Raw genomic sequence first — 18,981 nt, 5'->3', positions numbered from 1 at the left:
TGTGAGTAAACTTTAGCGCCTAAGGTTAGTGTTAGCGCCTAAAATTCAAATTCCTAAATCGATTCGTGAAAATCAACCCTGGGAAAAGCTAGCTCGTTCTCTTGGAAAGCTGCGGAAGCTTTCTTATCAGTATTGATTAAATTTTCGCCAAAAGCTTAAATATTAAAGTAGGTGCTAGTCATAAAACGCAAACACCTCAATTAGAACAATATACAAAGGGGCAATTTAGTCATAATGTAAAGTCGAAACAAAGTGGATCTCAAAACCATAAAACAACCTCAATGACAGCCACCACTAGCGTTAGAAAAATCAATGAATGACAGTCAGCATTTGGTCACAAGATTCACTTGCTCCATCGCAACACCAGCAACCACATATATAAAAGGTACAAAAACAGACTATTCATTTGTTGTTGCGCGACATTCGAATTTCACACATTGTATGAGTTCACCTGCTCTGCAATCTCAACCCAGTGGCTAATCGCGATTAATAAGCTTACACCTTTTTTAGATTTCGGACCGCCACCTCACACCCCGCCTGTCCTTCCAAGCGTTAACTTTTATGCCTCCATAGCAGAGGGTCAACTGGCAATCAATTAAACCTCAACGACCGCAATCTGTTTTGGGTTTGGGTGTAGCTGAAAAACTCAATTCCCCCCAAAAAATAGAGAAAAACAAAATAATAAAGCAAATATGGCTGAGGGCGACTGTAGTGGAGAACATGTGGAGAGGTGGGTGCAGTTAAATAGTTAACCGAATTACTCATCTGACATTGAAAAATGCCATTTTCAGAACTGAGCTTCCGGCTCCGATGATTTCCCGGAAGGAAGTTAGTATCTGGGCCATTTTGAAGAACTGCATCGGCAAGGATCTGAGCAAAATCACTATGCCAGTGATGTTGAACGAACCGCTGAGCTTCCTCCAGAGGCTATGTGAGTACATGGAGTACGCACAGTTGCTTACCGAAGCAGCTCTCCAGGAACATCCGGCCGACCGGATGAAATACGTAGCCGGTGAGTGTTATCAGTTCCCTTCCATTAGTAATAGTTCCAAATTTATTGCTTATCGTAATTATTTATTTGTAGCTTTCGCTGTTTCCGCTTTGGCTTCCAATTGGGAGCGGTTGGGCAAACCCTTCAATCCGCTTTTGGGGGAAACCTACGAACTCCAGAGAGATGACTATCGAATCGTTTGCGAGCAAGTCTCCCATCATCCGCCAGTTTCTGCCTTCTATGCAGAATCCGAGAATTTCAAGTTCTACGGCTCCATTTGCCCCAAAATCAAGTTCTGGGGCAAGAGTGTGGAGGTTAATCCCAAAGGAACTGTAACCATCGAGTTTCCCAAGTAAGCACACATCCTTAATATTTAATGAAAGCTAAAAGCTCCTAACTCTTGACCCTCTACTTCAGGTGGAATGAGACCTATTCCTGGACTAATGTCAATTGCTGTGTTCATAACATTATTGTCGGACGACTTTGGATTGAACAGTACGGCAAAATGGAGATCATAAATCATTCCACAGGTCATGTGGCAGATCTCACATTCAAGTCTGCTGGATCTGGAGCCAAAAACTTGCATCGAGTCGAGGGATTTGTTAAAGATTCCACGTAAGCTTGAGTAGCAATTTATTTTACTCCTTTTTTTATTGATTTTATTATTTTTTTCAGCGACAAAAATTTATTCTTTTTATATGGTAAGTGGACCGAGTTCATCAAATGCTGTTCTGCCGATTCCTACACCCAATATTTGAGACAAGGATCGCGGAAGAACGACGATTTTGACGGTTCGCCCAATGGCACGCCAAAGAAAATGTTCTCGAAGTTGAATAGTTTTAAGTTGAACTCATTCCGAAGTCTATCGATTCAAGATGTAAGTCTTAAATGCTTCCTATTTATACAAAAAATATATCTTATAATATAAAAATCTTACAGAACGATAGCTATCCACCCATGGAGCAAGAGGGGGATATACCAAAGAGTGATTCCGCTTACTCACTTGATATTCCAGACTCATCCACTTTGTGGAGCTGTAAACCTAGGCCATCCAATTGTAATGAGGTAGGAAGTGGTGATTGGATGTTGAGGATCTCATTTAAATAACTATTTTCTTATTTTAGTATTACCAATTTACGCATTTTGCTATGCAGCTTAATGCTTTGGATAAAAATATGAAACCACCGCTAACACTATGCCCTACCGATTCGCGATTGCGACCTGATATATTATACCTGGAGGACGGAAATCTGGACGGTGCGTCCAAGGAGAAGACCCGTCTTGAAGAGAAACAGAGACACACACGAAAACAACGAAAATCCACCCATGGTGATGAATGGTCACCAAGGTAATAGAAATCTAGATACTATATCTCAGAGTGGCTTACTAATTTTTTATAAATCTTAGATGGTTCAAGTTCGTACACAATCCCCAAACAAAAACGGACGATTGGCAGTATAGTGGAGGATATTGGGACCGCAATTACGAAAACACCGATACGATATTTTAGATACCTTTTGTAGAACGCTTATGCTTATATATACACCTATATAGCTCTATATATATTTGTATAAAGTTTGAGAGTTGTTTAAACTAAGGAGTCGTTGATAACTGGTTAATCATCAAATTAACTTTCCATTTCGATCCATATGACTGTATGATCTGGTAACCGCACAAGCATCTATGAAAAATATTTAGTTAAAGCTTAGTTTTTGTAGTGATTATGTATGTGTAATTAACTAGTTGTTAATTTTGTGGCGATTCCATGTAAAGCAATTAAAATGTTATTCAGTTATTTGTTGCCAGAAATGTTGTGTTCCCATTATGGTTTTTGAATTATTGTTCCAAGGTAAGATTATCCCCCGAATCAGTCAATTAAAACCCAACCCAAAGTAACAATAAAATTGGTTTATTTTCATCTACTGTTCCGCCTTCGATCCTTAATTGTCCTTTTCACAGATGTTGCTATTTACACATGGCCGTATGTTTAGTTTAGATTACACATGTACAACAATTATTAGACTCTGCATTTTACTTTAGATTAAGCGTTTTGGGTTTCGTGCTCACGTCGTGCAAGCTAACTACATTATAGGCAGAGACGCAGGGTTCCAGTTTGTTCTTAAAGATATCGTTTTCCGATTTCGAGGAGCTAATAGATGTCCCGATTTGCATCCGGCTGGAGTCTGGTAAGGGGCCTCTCAGCTCATGATTGCTTACCGAGGAGTTTAGCTGGCACTGCTTGGCGTACAAGGTGTCCATTTTGTTGCTTTTAGCTAAAATGAAATAATAATCTTTTAAGAGATTAAAGACTTGAAGGAAATACTCCTAAGTACCTTCGTTAATACACAACTTTAGACCAGTTCGTTGAGACACCAGCTTCGCCTCCTCGCTTCCTCCGATGGAGCACTCTTCGATGTGGGAGAAACTCTCCTGCGGCGAAATGGTGGACAGCACCGATGTGCTGGAGTACAGGTAGCCGGAGAAGTACAAGTCCGGATTGGCCTCATGTGCCTTGCATGGAACAATCCACGAAAAGTTAAACATGCCGGCATTGACTTCCTGCGTGATCCAGGGATCGGTTATTAGCTGGTGCATTGTACAACGGTATTTGGGATCCTTGTTCAGCATTGAACTCAAAAGGCGAGTTAGTTGCTCGGACACCACCTTCGGTATCTGGATTTCGGCTTTCAGGGTCTCCTCTACATCGATGAATGGATTCTCGAAAAACATCAAAACGTAGAGAGTGACCCCCAAGGCCCACATCTCCAGTTCCGGACCAACGTATCTATTTCCGGCCAGAACCTCCGGACTGCAGTACTCCGTCGTTCCATAGAATGTGGAAAAGTACTTGCCCTCTTCCATAAAAGTCGCCGAACCAAAGTCAATCAGTTTTATAATAAAATTCTGATCTATTATGATGTTCTCGTCCTTTATGTCCCGATGAAGGATCTTCTTTTCGTGCAAATAGTTAACAGCATCGGAAATCTGCCGGAAAATATAACTACCAAGCTTCTCATCCATCAGGGGACGGCGTTCAATGAAAGTCCAGAGATCCATCCCGGAACCGTGCTTCTCCATTACCAGCTGGTAGAACAGATCGTTCTCGAACACATCCAGAACTGAGACAATGTTCTTATGATCCAGTGACTGCAACAATTGGATTTCAATAGGAACCTCCTTACCCTCCCGATTCTTGACCATAAATTGCGGACACAGCTTCTCCTTTAGTATGAACTTGGTGATCACCAGCAGACGATCGGAGTTCCGGAAGGCCATGTTCACGTACCCGTAGGCACCTCTTCCAATCTGCCGAATGGAGGTGTAGTACTTGCTGTATTCCCCCAGATACAGTTCCTCCTCGTATTTGCAAGCCAGCGAGAGGGAGTTTGGACGGCTGGAATTCTGTGCCGCCGTGGTCTTAATCACCTGACCCAGGGACTGCTCAATGGTGCTAGCCATGCTGTTGAACGTGGACGTAAAGTTTGCGTAACTGTACTTGTCGCCATCCTGCCGAGTTTCCGGATTCCTGCACACCCAGATGCAGTACACCCGACTTGAGCAGGGCAGGATTTGCAGTAGCACCGAATAGACCACATCGATAACTGTTCCATCTGCATGGATGGCCTCCCCAATAAAACTGCCATTGATGGAGCTGAGCAGTCGGTTGGCCGTAGGATTACTGCACGAGGCATCGCAGGTGTCGGTGGACGCGGACTTGGCCTTGTCCAGGGACATCTCGTTGATGTGCGAGTGAGATCCGACGTCGACGAAGTCGTCGGCGGGGAAACTATACGAGGCATTCACCGGTGTTAGTATGTCGTCGATGGTGCAATCATCTGGCCTGATCTCGGGATGAGAATCATTGACCGAGGATTCGTTGGCCGCCTTGGCGGCGTTCTTCCGGCACGACTGTAGCGAGGAATCGTTATCCAGGACAAAGGGATCCGTATCCGGCTCCCAGTCGTTGCTGGTAATCGAGGTGTTGGACACATTTGGGCTCTTATCCTCTCGCGAGTCCTTCCCAAAATTCGGCAAAATTGCCGAAATATGCATGTTCGTTATCTTATCCTGGCCGTAACCGAACATGAGCAGTGAAAATGGCTGGTTGCAGGTCTGGATGTTGCCCATCTCGTCGACCACTATCAGACCACTGAGGTTGAGGAACACCCAAACGGTTATGTCGAACAAGGTGGCACTGGCACTACTAGGATAGCCCGTAGAGGGGGTTTCTTCCAAACTTAAAAGTAGGCACAAGGGAAATTTCACATTATCCGTAGTTCGTCCTGTGGCCCTCTGTTTACGCAGACTTTTCGGTATCTCCCGGCTGTCGGGATCGGGTAGCTTTATGAACGGTATTAGTGTGGCTATATTAATGCCCAAAACATTGTCGGTGGATTCGTATAGGAATATGGTCGCTGTGGTGGCATCAGCAGAAGTTATAATCCCTCCTCGATCGATGCCAATGTGGCAAATGTGTCTCTGGACGGGCTCGGCCACGGCAATGTGCCTGCCATCGCTGTTGATCTGACGAATCCAAAGGGAAACCAGTATCTTGGCGCCCGACTTTGTCAGCATCTCGATAACCTTGCCGCTAAGCAGGACTACTCGACCCTCGTCACTGTCGATTTGCATCTCGGCCAGCGAGGAAATGTGGCTCTCAGACTTGCCATTCAGCAGGTCGAAGAAGCTCTTGTTCCTGAGCTCCAGGGACGTGAAGCCCAGCAACTGACAGGCCTTGTTGTTGACAATAAAAATCTGTCCACTGTTGGCATCTATGGTGAAAATAGCCTTATTCGGATTGATCGCCTTCGAGGAGTGGAGGTTTGGAGGTGGCATGCTGAAGGAACTGGCGTCCATGAGGTTTAACATGCTCGAGGAATCCTGGCGAGACTGTTGGACGCTGGCCAGGCCATCATCTGAAAGGAGAAATGCTCTATATGCCAGCCAGTTCCCGGTTGATCATTTCCTACCTTGGCTCTGCTCCTTTATTTCCTCCTGATCCGCCATTTATGCCACGGGTAGTGCTCCAACTTTAGGCCTAGAGTTACATATATCCCGGAGAGAGAGCACCATAAACATTGGGAACAGTGTTTACAAAAAATCAATGAAAGCGCGCCTGCGCATTGAAGACCGTCTTATTAAATATGAATAATCTGGTTTATTTACATATTTTAAGAAACTTAAGAGGAGTTTTATATTTAATCAAATAATATAGAATAATTGAAAAATATTTAACAAATAGTTAACAGTCTATTTGTATATATCTGCATTCAAATTTTAGCGCTAGGCATCGATTGTAGCCCTGGGTGGCAATCGATAGATAGGCTCTGTATATCGATAAGAATGCTATATATATATAAGCTGGGCCTAGCCTACGTGTGGAAAAAGTATCTCAGGGCACAATACGTGTTGTGTTGTTCTTCCACAAAGGAAGGTTTTTTGTTTTTCTGTTTTTAAAAAATACAAAAAAAAATTAGTAAAGGAAAACCAAATTTAAAATGTCACGAATATCCGGAGTCTCCATCCCCCTGGTGGGCTTCCTCCTTATCAATGCGATGAGTGTAAATGGCCTTGTGGAGCAGGGGATGTACCAGAGCTCCAACAATCAACAGAATCTCGACAGCAATTCGGCAACAGGCGCAACGGGATCTTTTCCCTTCTTAATGCCCATGGTTTCCCCCAAAACCGTAAGTAAATGTGGATTTTCATATCCGTAAGATTGTACATATATTTGTAGAGATGAACATATGCTTGCACCTGTTCGCGATAAATACATACATACATAATACCTTTTCTTGACAATGAGCAAATATTCCAAAAAAATAAACTGGAAAATCCCATTCGATAATAGCGCTATATATGGAATGTATATTTTTCGTTGCATTTTTTGCTGATTTTACTGAAACAGAAACGTATTTGCATCCAAAGCCAATTTTGCCATATGGTTAGTATACACACAATTCGCCATTGCCTCCCACATGTAATGGGCATTGAAACCTGTAGATTGCGCTTTGGCGAACCTGCGCCCTAGACACCTATTTACCATTTGTATTGTCGACAGGGTCACAAGTGTTGAAATAATATAGAACAAAAAACCAAGGCCGCTTGTAATATTGTATATCTTAAATCTTGTTTACTAATCCAAAACTATAATAAGTATGCTAATTTTTCGTTTGTTTAATACTAACCCCAACGAATTTAGCCGGATTTGTACTTGTGCACCCCAATCAAAGTCGATCCAACTACCACCTACTATATTGGTACGTCATTATTGTTTAGGTCTGTTTATTAAAACTATATTTCTAATTGTAATTTTTCATAAAGTTGGCTTCAATCCCAATGCCACCATGAACACGGCCCACCATATGCTGCTCTACGGATGCGGAGAGCCCGGAACAACAAAAACTACTTGGTAAGTGTATAACTACATATATTAATGGAATCTTTTAATAAATATTATTTTACTTGAATAACAGGAACTGCGGAGAAATGGCTCGGGCTTCCGAAGAAGAAATGGCCAGTCCCTGTGGACCTCACTCCCATTCTCAGGTAAAAATAATATTATCTTACATTTATACAGTTGCTAAGTTATGAAGTGGGTTGTGCAACAAATTCATTAACGTTTCCAATTCAATTTTGTTTCGTAAAAAGAAAATTTCTGTAGCCAACAATTTACATAATTTAACAAACTTTACTATCCAACTGTTTTGTGGGATAAACGACCTTCAGATGCCGTTGGGGAGCAATCCAGGCAAAGGGGACGTCCGCTTTCATTAATACCGAATTCGCAGCTGCTAATGATTTCCTGGCAGTTTTGGCATCGGAAGCATGCCGCATGCCACTTGGTGTTCAGTGCCACCACAGCTTCTTTCACGATTGGCTCCCCACAGCCGGAGCATCGCGAGGAGAACAGCTCCTGGAAGTGAAGCTTGCAGAAGAGGTAGCCGTTTATCTCGTAAAAGGTCGATGACATCAGTGGTTGACTGCAACTGATGCAGTGAAAGCACTCATCGTGCCATTTGCGTCCCATGGACATGACGGCGCGGCCCACGATCGGTGCGTTGCAGGCGCAGCACCTGGAGGCGTGGTTCCCCAGGTAGCATTCGCTGCAAACTACATCGTCCTTGACCGCATAGAACCGGCTCGGCTCCATCACCTTCTGGCAGTCCCGGCACGTGAAATGGTGTGGGTGGTAGGCCTTGCCCATGCTGCATATGGCCCGCGGTCTAATCACCTCATTACACTTGCAGCAGACTGGGACGGACATGCTTTCTTCTTGGACAGAATGGCGCGGAGGAGGGTCGGGAGAATATATATTTGAATAAAACTGGGAATTTTAAATAGGAAATTCTCTGTTTAGATGAACTTGCCTTCCCAAATATATATGACATGCCATGAAAAGATAGATCATAGTTTCAGCAGTAAGTTTAATATTCAAACTTTACTTATTTTTACAGATCATCTATGCCTGGGCCAGAGATGCTAAAAAACTCAACTTACCAGAAGGAGTTGGGTTCAAGGTTGGTAAAGATTCACCCACCAAGTACTTGGTGCTGCAAGTGCATTATGCTCACATCGACAGATTCAAGGGTGAGTATTGTTGTTGATTCTCAAAATTAAACAAAATATTAATTAAACGGAATTCCCCTAGATGGTTCCACGGATGACTCGGGAGTCTTTTTAGATTACACAGAAACCCCGTAAGTAAATTTTGACATTTTTCGCGTAATCTCTATAAAAAAAACCCCCCCTTTTAGTCGTAAAAAGTTGGCTGGCACCTTGTTGCTGGGCACTGATGGAATGATTCCCCCCATGAAAACGGAGCACCTGGAAACGGCTTGCGAGATAAACGAGAACAAGGTGCTGCATCCCTTCGCCTATCGAGTACACACCCACGGATTGGGCAAAGTGGTGTCAGGATATAGAGTGAGGTCGGACAGCGAGGGTACCCAGGAGTGGCTTCAGTTGGGCAAGAGAGATCCGCTTACCCCGCAGATGTTCTACAATGTCAGCAGCCATGAGCCCATTCTATCGGGGGATCAAATTGCAGTGAGGTGCACCATGGAGAGTACTCGTCATCGGGTAACCAAAGTCGGGTAAGTCATACATAGTCCCTGAAAAATAACCTTATCTTCCAATTTCCAACATTTTCGTTTTTAATCGCATTTCAGTCCCACTAACGAGGATGAAATGTGCAATTTCTATCTCATGTATTACGTGGATCACGGCGAGACTCTGGACATGAAGTTCTGCTTTAGCCAAGGTGCTCCCTATTATCATTGGTCGAATCCCGATACTGGCCTACACAATATCCCACATATCGAAGCGAGCACCTTGTAATCTGGTTGCCAATAGCGGTACAACACTGTGGCGTTTAGTGAAACGAATGTATACTAATTTATTGTCTGGATTTTTTCCATCGTGTTTGAGATGCGATCATAGTTGACCCTCATAATGTATCCTATTCAGTTGTGTGTTTCCTGTTGAAGTGGCCACCTAATGATGTATGTAAATTATGTGTACGTGTAAATAATAAAAAAAGAAACATATGTAGATACTTCGCAAAACCCCCTATAAAATAATGTTTTTATTTTAATTAATAATAATGATTTAGGTTGTAACTAGAGGGTATTGTTTTTAGAAACCTTTCTATCTAACTGTTCTCTAATAATATTTAATATTTAAAATATTATTTTCTTGACTTTAAAGACTTTCAACCTTTAAATTTAATTGGCAATTAGATACGCAGCTCTTAATGCCTTCCCATGTTTTAATAATTTTGATATCCCGAATAAATTAACTAAATACCACTAATTAAAACTCCTCGATTTTTTCTATTTTCAATGCAATGCATTTTATTCTCGCTTTTCTCGGTTTTCTGTATATATAGAATTTATGGAATATATAGTATTTAATATGTATACATATTTATATATCTTTCTTTCTTTCTTTATATATATAATTTGGTGTAAAATTATAATCGTAAAAATTAGATTAGTTATAAATTACACAAAAACTTAAATATCTCGCTCCGTACATATATCTCTCACATTTTATAATAGCTTGCAAACTCGTACTTGTTAGTATTAAATTCTAAATGACTACCGGTTGGCTGAGGCGGCATATCCTCGAACGTATAAGCTAGGAGAGCTCCGTTGTTATCATGTGCGGCGTAGTTGAGATCATTGTGTGTTTCAATTACATTTCCGGCGTAGTCTTGGCTTGTGGTTGTGTATGTACATGTGTTCACGATAGCGTCCGCCTCCACGAAGCTGCCCCCGATGCCACCGCCGCCACAGAACCCAATCTGGGGCGAATGGGAGGCGGTCAGTATGCTGCAGTCGCTGTCCTCCGCCGCCGGAGGCATCGGATTGAAGTCGTCGCTCTGGAATGTGTGCCCGCCGTCTGGCCCGCCATACATCAGCCCAGAGCTGTTGTGGATCTCGATGTTCATGGTGCAGATGGTGTTGTGCGGCTGCACCTCGAACTTGACTGGATGGGAGGTGTTTTCGCCGCCGCTACCGCCACCGACGATGGTATGGCTACCACCAGCTACTCTCCCACCGGCGACACAATCATCGGCGAAGCAATCGCTGTTGTCAGGCACAAAGGGAGATAGATGATGGCTGGCCGAGTGCAGATTGGCATCATTCACAATATTGTCCTCGGACTCAAACACGGGCTTGCCGAGACTGTCGAGGAGGATCACCCGATCCGGGTCGCTTGTCTCCAGCAGATTGTTGCCATCGTCATCACAGTAGGGCATGTAGCTCAGCATCGATTCGGGTAGATCCTGTCGAGTGGTGATGCTGTCAATGGGATCAATGGTGTCGATGAGACCCGCTGTCGACTGATTGCCATTGCTGTGTCCGGTTGAGTCCAGTCCGTTGGAGTCCTCGTTGTCCGTGGAGTTGACAAAGAGGGGCAAGAACCGCATGACTACGTCCGAAATGTTCTCGCGCCCATTGGAAGGACTCTGGTCGGCGGGGCGCAGCTTCACATCGTCGACAGTCGTGCTTAGAGGTAAGTAATCAGAGGATTGAAAGCTTAATAGATTATCGGCTGAGGGTAGCTTAATGTCAGCCGTGCTATTGTTATTGTGCAGCTGCTCCGCGAGATCCGAAGCAGCGTTTATTTCGTATTTAGGTTTGCAAGTATCACCCGTAGTATCGTTTTTTAATCGCTTAGAAGCTGTTCCAGTTTGACATGTAGAGGTAGATCTTTTGCTTTTCCGTCCGGCAGTGGTGGTTCCGTTGTTGTTGTTATTATTATTATTATTATTATTAATTGCAAGATTGGACAGTGTACTGTGTTGGGGATCGTTCTTTCCATCGCTGCCATCTAGTTCCTGATTGGGATTCCCTTTGAGGGCGCCCGGGGAGCGTGCCTGCTTCTTTTGGGGCCTGTACTTGTAGTTGGGATACTCGATCATGTGCATCTTTCGCAGCTTCTCCGCCTCCATGATGTACGGCTGTTTGTCGTCCTTGCTGAGAAGCTGCCATCGTCGTCCCAATTCCTTGGATATCTCGGCATTGTGCAGGTCTGGTGTTCGCTCGCAGATTTTTCGTCTTTCCATTTGGCTCCAAACCATGAAGGCATTCATTGGTCGCTTAATATGGCCGGGAGAATGTTTCTTGGTCTGAAAAAGCAAAAAATACCAAATTAGAATGATTATAATTATGAAATTATAGCAATAAAATTACATTTCCGGAAGTGGAAAACAGCTTAAATATTACTCGAGAGTAAACACTGATTCGTTGAAATTTCTTATGTGGAAACACGTCCTATCTATTATACGAAATTTGTTTTTCTTGTATATATATAATGTTCATTGCATATTAACGTATCAGAGATAAAGAGTTAGGAAATAAAATTCGCACCAGTCGCAGTCGAAAACACCGACACACCAAGATATTTTTTTTTTATATGTATTATTTGAACAATATATGCACTTTGAATACTGCCTTGTCTATGCATTTGTATCTGTATCTGTAGAAAAAAAATATATATACTTATTCGCAGCGTTTGAAGTTCAATGTCCCGCGCCAAGGTTAATAAAACGCTCCTAAAACGAAATATGTATGTTTGTTTGTTTTTTGCACAAGTATTTTTACGTTTTGTTCCCGTTCCCGTTGGGTTATTATTAAGATATGTACATACATACGCCGGACGGACAAGTGGGCCGGTGTAGCAGCAGCGACATGCATTATAATTTGCATCTGCTTCCTGGTACACCTGGTCAGTGTCGGTTAATCCCTTTCGATCATAGCCGAAACCGCTGTCATTGCCGCCGCCTCAGTATCCGAGGGGAACCATTTGGAATAGGTCATTGCGACGGCGACGGTGACGGCTTCTCGCGTCGTTTGGCCAATGTGAATAACCGTTTTATTCTCGCCCAAGCGAGAGACGGCAAAAAACTACCTATTAATAGCGTTAACTTCGACCTTGCAGCAGTTCGTGTACCTCGCGAAGTTCATCCACATCCACATCCACATCGACATCGACATCGGTACGAAGCGATACCCTTGGTAGTAGCGCCGGCCGAATGAACTGTGCGAAGACCTGTGGCAGTGGTGGAGACAGAGCAGGGTAGTGTGGAGCTGAGCTGAGCAGAGCAGAGCAGAGCAGACTTTTAGCTACAACGCACCGCCGGGATGCTCCATCGGCCATTGGCACCGAGTCGCCTTTGCCATTGCCGTTTGCCATTGCCTTTGCCTTTGCCCTCGCGAAACTCACTCTCAATGTCGCCGTCAGTCAGACAGTTCAAGTCTAATAAGCAGCCTGACTCTTGTAGACACAACACACTCACACTCCCTCCCATGTGGATACCCAAAACACACAAACACACACAGTTACAGAGCACAGATACAGATACAAGAAGCAGAAGTTGCTGGTGCAGACACCCGCATCCGTGAGATACATACAGACATGTGGCAGGGAATAAGTAAAAGTGATGAAATGGCCTGGGTTAAGGGGGTGTTGAGCTTTCGATTTTAACGGTTCTGGGCGCCTGCTTAGATTCTAAGGTCATCAGCTTGAATACTATATGTTTTAATTTTTGTTTTTCGTTATTTTTTTTTCTATAAAGATAAAACATGGAACGACAGAAGTCAACGACGTCGCCTGGCCAAGTACATATGTACTTCTTTCGAATTGTTTGTATATATACAAGTAATACGCAATTGAGTTGGTTGTTCGTGACGGTGCCGCCGCCACCGCCACCGCCACCGCTACTTCTGCTTGGGATGGCAGAGCCATTGCCTCCTCCAACCTCCGTCCGCACTAATAACCGTAAAAAAAATAATACAAACTGCTTAGCAAGGTCAATGCACCAAAGTGTACTAAACCCCAACCCTAGTATGTGCGTGTGTGTGTGTGTGTGTGCGAGACAATTATTTACATATACGTACATTTATTCGCCAAAAACCTCTCTGGTCTAGTATCTAGACAAGAGTCAGAAGTATTTGCATACATATAGTATACCCCTCTAGGTGAAATATGCTCGTGTTTATTCCGGGGGTTGTGGTCAGCTCTTCTATCGCTAATAAACAGGCTATTTGGTAAATACGATGACGAATACTGGCCCTGCTGTTGTGATGAAATGTTGGTAGTGGATCGTTCCCCAACCATTTCCGTTTATAGGATCTTGAACTTGTGATTTTCGAAAACAAACTAAGCTGATAAACAAAGTTATAACTTATGTCCGTAAATTTTTTTAAAATACGTATCGGTCACAGTTAAACAACGCAATTATAGGCATTTTCGTTTACGTTCTATCTGAACAGCATATCCATTCGAACACTTGGAAGAGATCTACATATTTATAAAATGTATATTAGGGTGGTCCTTATTAGCAGTAGTATTTATGGAACTAATACTCAGATCTAATACATAGATCTACTCTGATGAAATATTTCCTTAGGTAACTCAGGGCGTATGAGTAATTTTTACCAAAACTTCAAGCCACTACCATTACTTTGGAAACCACTACTGTAGTTCTCGAAAATCAGCTTATAGTGGCTCACCCCAATACCCATACAGACGTATATGCAAGCTCGACAAATAAATGTGAGTCATCAGGGAAGCGAAACGCGAGTACAACCGCCCCGTCCACCATGCACGGGGACAAAAAATGCACTTCCACGCTTTCCGCGAATGTATCTACATATCTATGGTCCGGAACGCATCACCCTCAACGGCAATGCTCGAAAGAACATTGGAATTTCCGATCCAGCCAAAAACCACGAATACACGGCTATTTCATCACATTAATAAGACAAAAATCGAAGTCGAGCTTTTATGATACGTAGAATCAATTACTAATCTCTATTAATTGTTTCGTCGTAGTTGTATTTGTAAACAAAGAAAATAATCGCAAAAAAAAATAGGCAAGTCTAATCTAATCAACGTCAAATCTTATCAGTCAAACTTTTTGTTGACCTGTCCGGTCTGGAAAAAGTATTTTTCGTATATGTATGTATGTAAGTAGGTAGGTACATAGGCAGAAGTGGACATATATAGTATGTAGGTCTCTCAGCCAAATATCAAGGTACCTTTTGTTGGCCCAGACAGCTGGGCCCGTTTATCTAAGTAGTGTCCCATTACCGATGATAAGAAGTGCATTGAGGGCGTGAATTTCACTTTGGATAAGGGGACTTATAGACAAGTAGGAGACACAGAAATCAGGCAGCTATATCGTGACCTTAAACTTTCCATCTAGCTGGGATATTCTTTAAAAACCTTTAGAATTACATATATTACATTAATCTGGATGTAATATTGTTAAATATATTTCCCATAAAATCAAAAAATAATATTATAAAGAAACATATTTCAGGTTTATTTACCCAAAAACCCGACCTTTCCTAATAAGAACTTTTTAAGAACTATTTATGTTCAGGTTTATATTAATTTTCGTTGAAAGAACTTCAAAAATTTCCCTCAGTGCAGCCAAGGCTGGCTTACTCACCCGAGTTGCATCCGAATACGGGGTGCTGGAATTGACAGGAACCCGTGCAGATCCAAACACCAGGCTGGAATCGCCGCTCATGTTCAGTGTCATATCATGGCCACTATGGCTCGGAGATCTTTCGTTGTCCATATTGGATTCGAATGAATTCGTATTGGACTCTGGCTGGAATCGGGGTTGGGGGTGGTGGTTGGTTGTGGGAGTGGGAGTGGACCTGGAACTGGGACTACTGGGGTTCGATGCAGCTGCAGCAACAGGCGCGGAAGGCGAAGCCACAGCCGCTGTTGGATGAGTAATAGCTCGCTGGCTTGGTGTTTGTATTTGTGTTGAACCGAAACTCGTTGGGGGGACGACGTCCGTTGGGGTGGACGGAACGCGGGGTATTGACTCCGGTTTTGGGGCTGGAATCGCTGGGGTGGTTGCTGTTGGAACCGTTGGAATCGTTCCTGGGCGAAAACTAAATGGTGGTTCAGTTGCCTGTGTGGGCGCAGCTATCATCTTCCTGACACTGGCACCTCACTTGGCCGCATATGTGGTGGCGCGTATCTGTCTCTGTCGCTGTCGCTGTTTTTGTTTCTGTTTCTGCTTCTGCTTGAGTATCTGTATCTGAATCGGAATCTGAATCTGAATCTGTATCAGTTGTATCTGTTGCTTGTGCTGTATCTGTAGCTCGATGTTATCCCAGGGCAGTTGGCTCGATCTCCAGCAGTTGAACATAGTCGCAGATACTGGGGCGCAGCGCGGGCATGGATCGCTGATAAAACTCGGTTTTCTTAGCGGGCTTTATCACGGATTATTAAGCAGAGCGGTTAGCATTAATGCACGATTATGTATTATGTACTCGTACTCGTACTCGTACTCGTACGTAGTCGCAGCACTCGCAGTCGCAGTCTGATCGGGCTGTTTTATTTAACAAAATACTCGCGTACACACACTACCGTATATATTGGCTGGCATTGGTGTTGGTGGTGGTGTGCATCCGATGGTGTGTGAGTGTGCACTAGGTATTGCTCCTCAAGGTGAAACTGGTTCCTCGTTATTTATTTATTTTTTTTTTCGTTTTTTTTTTATTTTGTGTTTGCAATATTCCAAGACTCACGTTCGCGCTGCGTCTGTGTAATTTTTTATTTTTTTTTTTTGCTGCTACTGCTACTGCTGTTGCTGCTGCTTATGTGCACTCACTCTCACAATCGCACTCCGACTCTATATACATATATATATTTATTGTACATTTTATTAATTTATAAATGCACTGAATTAAATAGATTGGCCCGTACTTGTATGTTTGTTTGTTTGTATGTGCTGAGAGTTAACACACGTACCATATAATGCATGTATTTCATATGTTTCAATATTTAAGTATGTTTATATAAATTTTATATATATATTTTTGTTATTGTTTGTGTGGTCACTAATACTATATACATAGAATACCAAGTTGCCAATGGGCACACACACACACACACTGAATCGTCTGGTTATGTTTGCTTTACGTGTTGCTTTTGTTTCTACTTCTGGGTTTTCGAAACCCAAAATATTTTGATAATGTTTTCGTGACGATTTGTTTAGAATTCCATGCCCCTAGGCAGCATCTGCACTTTTATTTACACTATATATGTATAATCACCACTCAATGTTATCACTTGTCCGTTGCATTGACAATAAGTATTATTATTCCCATTTGGAGGTGTGTGGGTGGTGTGTTTAGTTTAGTTGGTTTAGGTGGTTTAGTTTTTGTTTTGAGATTTAATCACAATCTTGTTTATGCACTCGAGTTCCCGTTAGTATTTATTTAGTTTCTAATTTATTTTGGAAGTTGCTGTTGGTGTTTGGGGGTTTTCTGTTGATGGATTCAGCGTCCGAGCGCGTCGTACGACTGCCAGGGCATATCTACTTGTCCTGGTCAATCTAAACTAAACATCGAGTTGAAACTGAACGGCATCAGTAAGCCATTCGGTACTGCGCCAACTGAAGAAGCAACTCTCAGCAGCGCAGCGCAATGAAACGAACCGATGAGATACGAGTTCAAGTGAAGAAACGAAACGAACGACGCGACCGAATAAACTACGCAAAAGATTTTACGTTTTTATTTTATTTTCCTTCTTTTTTTTTTTAAATGTACATATTTATTATTTTGTGTGGTTGTTGTTTCTTATGCAGCTCCATCCATTTACTGATATATGTAATTTTGCATACATATATACATATGTGTACGGGTATATTTAGTTCCCGACAACCGTCGTCTTTGCTGATCACTCACAGCTGTTCAAGTGAACTGACTGCAAAGTTTACGACTCGAGTCCACAATACGTAGATACAGATACATTCACCCATGCCACACTCAGATACATTTCGTGCAGCAGTATGCGTGAGCCAGGGCTCCGCTCTGTTTGTTTGAATGTGTGTACATAATGACTCTCAGCCAGACTCATTTCCTCGACCAGCCCGGTGACGCATTCCAGTTAATTACGGGGGCCCGAAGCGATATTCGTATATATTCAAGTCCCCATCGAACTTGTTCTACCTAGATCCGACATCTCTGCTGTGATTACCTATAAGGTTCATTGTCTCCTGCCCGTTTTTCTACCTGCCATTGCCCAGCGCCCAACTGAACAAATCCACCCGAGGCGGACCTGTGCGCCCAGCTGTTTATGAATCAGCTGTTTCAATGTGTATTAATCATATGGCTGTTTGATTAATCTGTATCTGTGTATTTGTATCTGTATCTGTGCCTATATACCAAAACATGGTCATACAGACGAATGTATGTATGTATATATGCATGTCTGAATATCAATCTGAGTTTTGGGTCCCTTCAGTACCAGTAGGTTGAGAATCACGTATCTTTTACGCGTGACCAAGTCCTCAAAACTACATGAACCCATTCAAATACATACACTGCACTATGGTTCTATGTATATATGTATGTACATAAATATATTTATACGTAAAAGTACCCATACGCTGCAGCTGAGCAGTTAAATAAATATTTTTTTCGTATATGTAAACATACATTGTAAGTGCAGTTCAAGATGATTTTTTAATACGTATGAAATAAATGTATACATTTATACAGCGAATTTATATATATGTACATATATATATTTATCTATAGATGTAGGAGAATGACGCAGCGGAACATGCACTTGCATTTTCATACAGTGTCAGGTATAAATATCGGTTAAAGAACAATACTCACTCATATATATGTACATATGTATATGTTTGTATGATTTACTGATGATCGGGCACACGGAAGTAATCTTATTGATCATACATACATATGCATATATCAACAGCCCCACCATATTTTATCTTATGTTTTTAAGATTTAAGAACACTCACATCTCTTTTCTCGCATATAATTAAAAGATTGTGTCAATACCTATTAAATTAAGGATGTAGATGTACGTAAGTAATTGCACATGTCTACATGTAAGCCGTGATGTATTGCTTCTTTTGTCCTTCGCCATATATTCATTTTGTATCCAAAAGTGGATACATATTGTATATGTATGTATATAAGGGCAGGGATCGAGATCGAGAAGAACGCACATTTCCTCTTATAATTTGTCCTAAATTCGATCTTTGATGACTCGATTTTATTACTGTTTAACCAAAAATATTTTAAAGAGTTTGAAGCTTAAATTAATGAGTCGCAGATAATTTATTTATACCCCGATTCCAGGTAGCCATATTACACTTACCTACACAAAATATTGAATTTTTCCAATCCTGGTCGGAGCCAGTGTTCTGACCAGTTTGCCAAAATTGCAATTTTTAAAAAAACTTAACCGCAGAACTTGGAGTAAAAGTCCTCTCAGATCATTTTAACAAGAAAGTTGAAACAAAAAAATGGTTTTTTTTTATTTATTTTTTTATACTAACAACTAAAAACAAATTTATCTTGCCAGGGATTTTCTAAGGGAGAGCAATAAAAAGAGTAAGCTTACATAGATTCATACATTACACTAAATTGAAGCAAGAAAACTTTAAAAATTTACGAAACAGTAAAGTTTTT

The 18,981-nt window shown here is 42.0% G+C and overlaps 5 protein-coding genes across 6 annotated transcripts; 2 read left to right on the top strand and 3 right to left on the bottom strand.

Annotated features, from left to right (window-relative positions):
- The first annotated feature begins 146 nt into the window (after nt 1–146).
- On the top strand, nt 147–2,831 carry LOC108120902 (oxysterol-binding protein-related protein 2). Its single transcript, XM_017234745.3, has 9 exons — nt 147–385; nt 511–730; nt 792–1,012; nt 1,085–1,343; nt 1,409–1,606; nt 1,667–1,868; nt 1,931–2,056; nt 2,116–2,339; nt 2,399–2,831. The coding sequence occupies exons 2-9, from the start codon at nt 693–695 to the stop codon at nt 2,499–2,501; spliced, it is 1,371 nt and encodes a 456-aa protein (XP_017090234.2). The 5' UTR covers nt 147–385; nt 511–692; the 3' UTR covers nt 2,502–2,831.
- A 78-nt stretch (nt 2,832–2,909) lies between these two features.
- Nucleotides 2,910–6,148, bottom strand: Pask (PAS kinase). Its single transcript, XM_017234739.3, has 3 exons — nt 5,962–6,148; nt 3,325–5,907; nt 2,910–3,264 (listed from the first exon to the last, which is right to left on the bottom strand). Exons 1-3 carry the CDS (start codon nt 5,996–5,998, stop codon nt 3,023–3,025), a joined length of 2,862 nt encoding a protein of 953 aa, XP_017090228.2. The 5' UTR covers nt 5,999–6,148; the 3' UTR covers nt 2,910–3,022.
- Nucleotides 6,149–6,366: 218 nt separating this feature from the next.
- On the top strand, nt 6,367–9,573 carry Phm (Peptidylglycine-alpha-hydroxylating monooxygenase). Its single transcript, XM_017234749.3, has 8 exons — nt 6,367–6,678; nt 7,194–7,251; nt 7,316–7,403; nt 7,468–7,540; nt 8,449–8,581; nt 8,643–8,691; nt 8,749–9,087; nt 9,163–9,573. Exons 1-8 carry the CDS (start codon nt 6,490–6,492, stop codon nt 9,329–9,331), a joined length of 1,098 nt encoding a protein of 365 aa, XP_017090238.1. The 5' UTR covers nt 6,367–6,489; the 3' UTR covers nt 9,332–9,573.
- LOC108120909 (transforming growth factor beta-1-induced transcript 1 protein) lies at nt 7,608–8,398 on the bottom strand. The gene has a single exon (XM_017234753.3). It carries the CDS (start codon nt 8,256–8,258, stop codon nt 7,686–7,688), a length of 573 nt encoding a protein of 190 aa, XP_017090242.2. The 5' UTR covers nt 8,259–8,398; the 3' UTR covers nt 7,608–7,685.
- Nucleotides 9,574–9,819: 246 nt separating the features above from the next.
- Nucleotides 9,820–17,706, bottom strand: Sox14 (Sox box protein 14). Of its 2 annotated transcripts, none has more exons than XM_017234742.3 (2): nt 14,961–17,706; nt 9,820–11,630 (listed from the first exon to the last, which is right to left on the bottom strand). In XM_017234742.3, exons 1-2 carry the CDS (start codon nt 15,456–15,458, stop codon nt 10,038–10,040), a joined length of 2,091 nt encoding a protein of 696 aa, XP_017090231.2. In that variant the 5' UTR covers nt 15,459–17,706; the 3' UTR covers nt 9,820–10,037. The 2 variants fall into 2 exon arrangements, with proteins under 2 accessions (XP_017090231.2, XP_070134832.1); XM_070278731.1 differs by lacking the exon at nt 14,961–17,706 and adding an exon at nt 13,402–13,753.
- Between the last annotated feature and the right edge of the window lie 1,275 nt (nt 17,707–18,981).

The sequence above is a fragment of the Drosophila bipectinata genome, chromosome 2R (genome assembly GCF_030179905.1).
Source record: "Drosophila bipectinata strain 14024-0381.07 chromosome 2R, DbipHiC1v2, whole genome shotgun sequence".
Classification (NCBI taxonomy): Eukaryota; Metazoa; Arthropoda; class Insecta; order Diptera; family Drosophilidae; genus Drosophila; species Drosophila bipectinata.
Note: the sequence above shows the minus strand (reverse complement) of the source record. Positions and strands in the feature narration are given on the sequence as shown.

Bases quoted from the DNA above. Each gene is read 5' to 3' on its own strand.
- Pask (XM_017234739.3), bottom strand. From the start codon at position 5,998: ATGGCGGATCAGGAGGAAATAAAGGAGCAGAGCCAAG. The intron at 5,908-5,961 runs GTAGGAAATGAT...TTCTCCTTTCAG, and splicing joins AATAAAGGAGCAGAGCCAAG to ATGATGGCCTGGCCAGCGTC. The intron at 3,265-3,324 runs GTACTTAGGAGT...ATTTCATTTTAG, and splicing joins AAAGTTGTGTATTAACGAAG to CTAAAAGCAACAAAATGGAC.
- LOC108120909 (XM_017234753.3), bottom strand. From the start codon at position 8,258: ATGTCCGTCCCAGTCTGCTGCAAGTGTAATGAGGTGATTAGACCGCGG.
- LOC108120902 (XM_017234745.3), top strand. From the start codon at position 693: ATGGCTGAGGGCGACTGTAGTGGAGAACATGTGGAGAG. The intron at 1,607-1,666 runs GTAAGCTTGAGT...TATTTTTTTCAG, and splicing joins GGATTTGTTAAAGATTCCAC to CGACAAAAATTTATTCTTTT. The intron at 1,869-1,930 runs GTAAGTCTTAAA...AAAATCTTACAG, and splicing joins GAAGTCTATCGATTCAAGAT to AACGATAGCTATCCACCCAT.
- Sox14 (XM_017234742.3), bottom strand. From the start codon at position 15,458: ATGATAGCTGCGCCCACACAGGCAACTGAACCACCATTTAGTTTTCGC. The intron at 11,631-14,960 runs GTGAGTAAGCCA...TTGCTTTTTCAG, and splicing joins CGTATTCGGATGCAACTCGG to ACCAAGAAACATTCTCCCGG.
- Phm (XM_017234749.3), top strand. From the start codon at position 6,490: ATGTCACGAATATCCGGAGTCTCCATCCCCCTGGTGGGCTTCCTCCTT. The intron at 7,541-8,448 runs GTAAAAATAATA...TTATTTTTACAG, and splicing joins GACCTCACTCCCATTCTCAG to ATCATCTATGCCTGGGCCAG. The intron at 8,582-8,642 runs GTGAGTATTGTT...GAATTCCCCTAG, and splicing joins TCACATCGACAGATTCAAGG to ATGGTTCCACGGATGACTCG.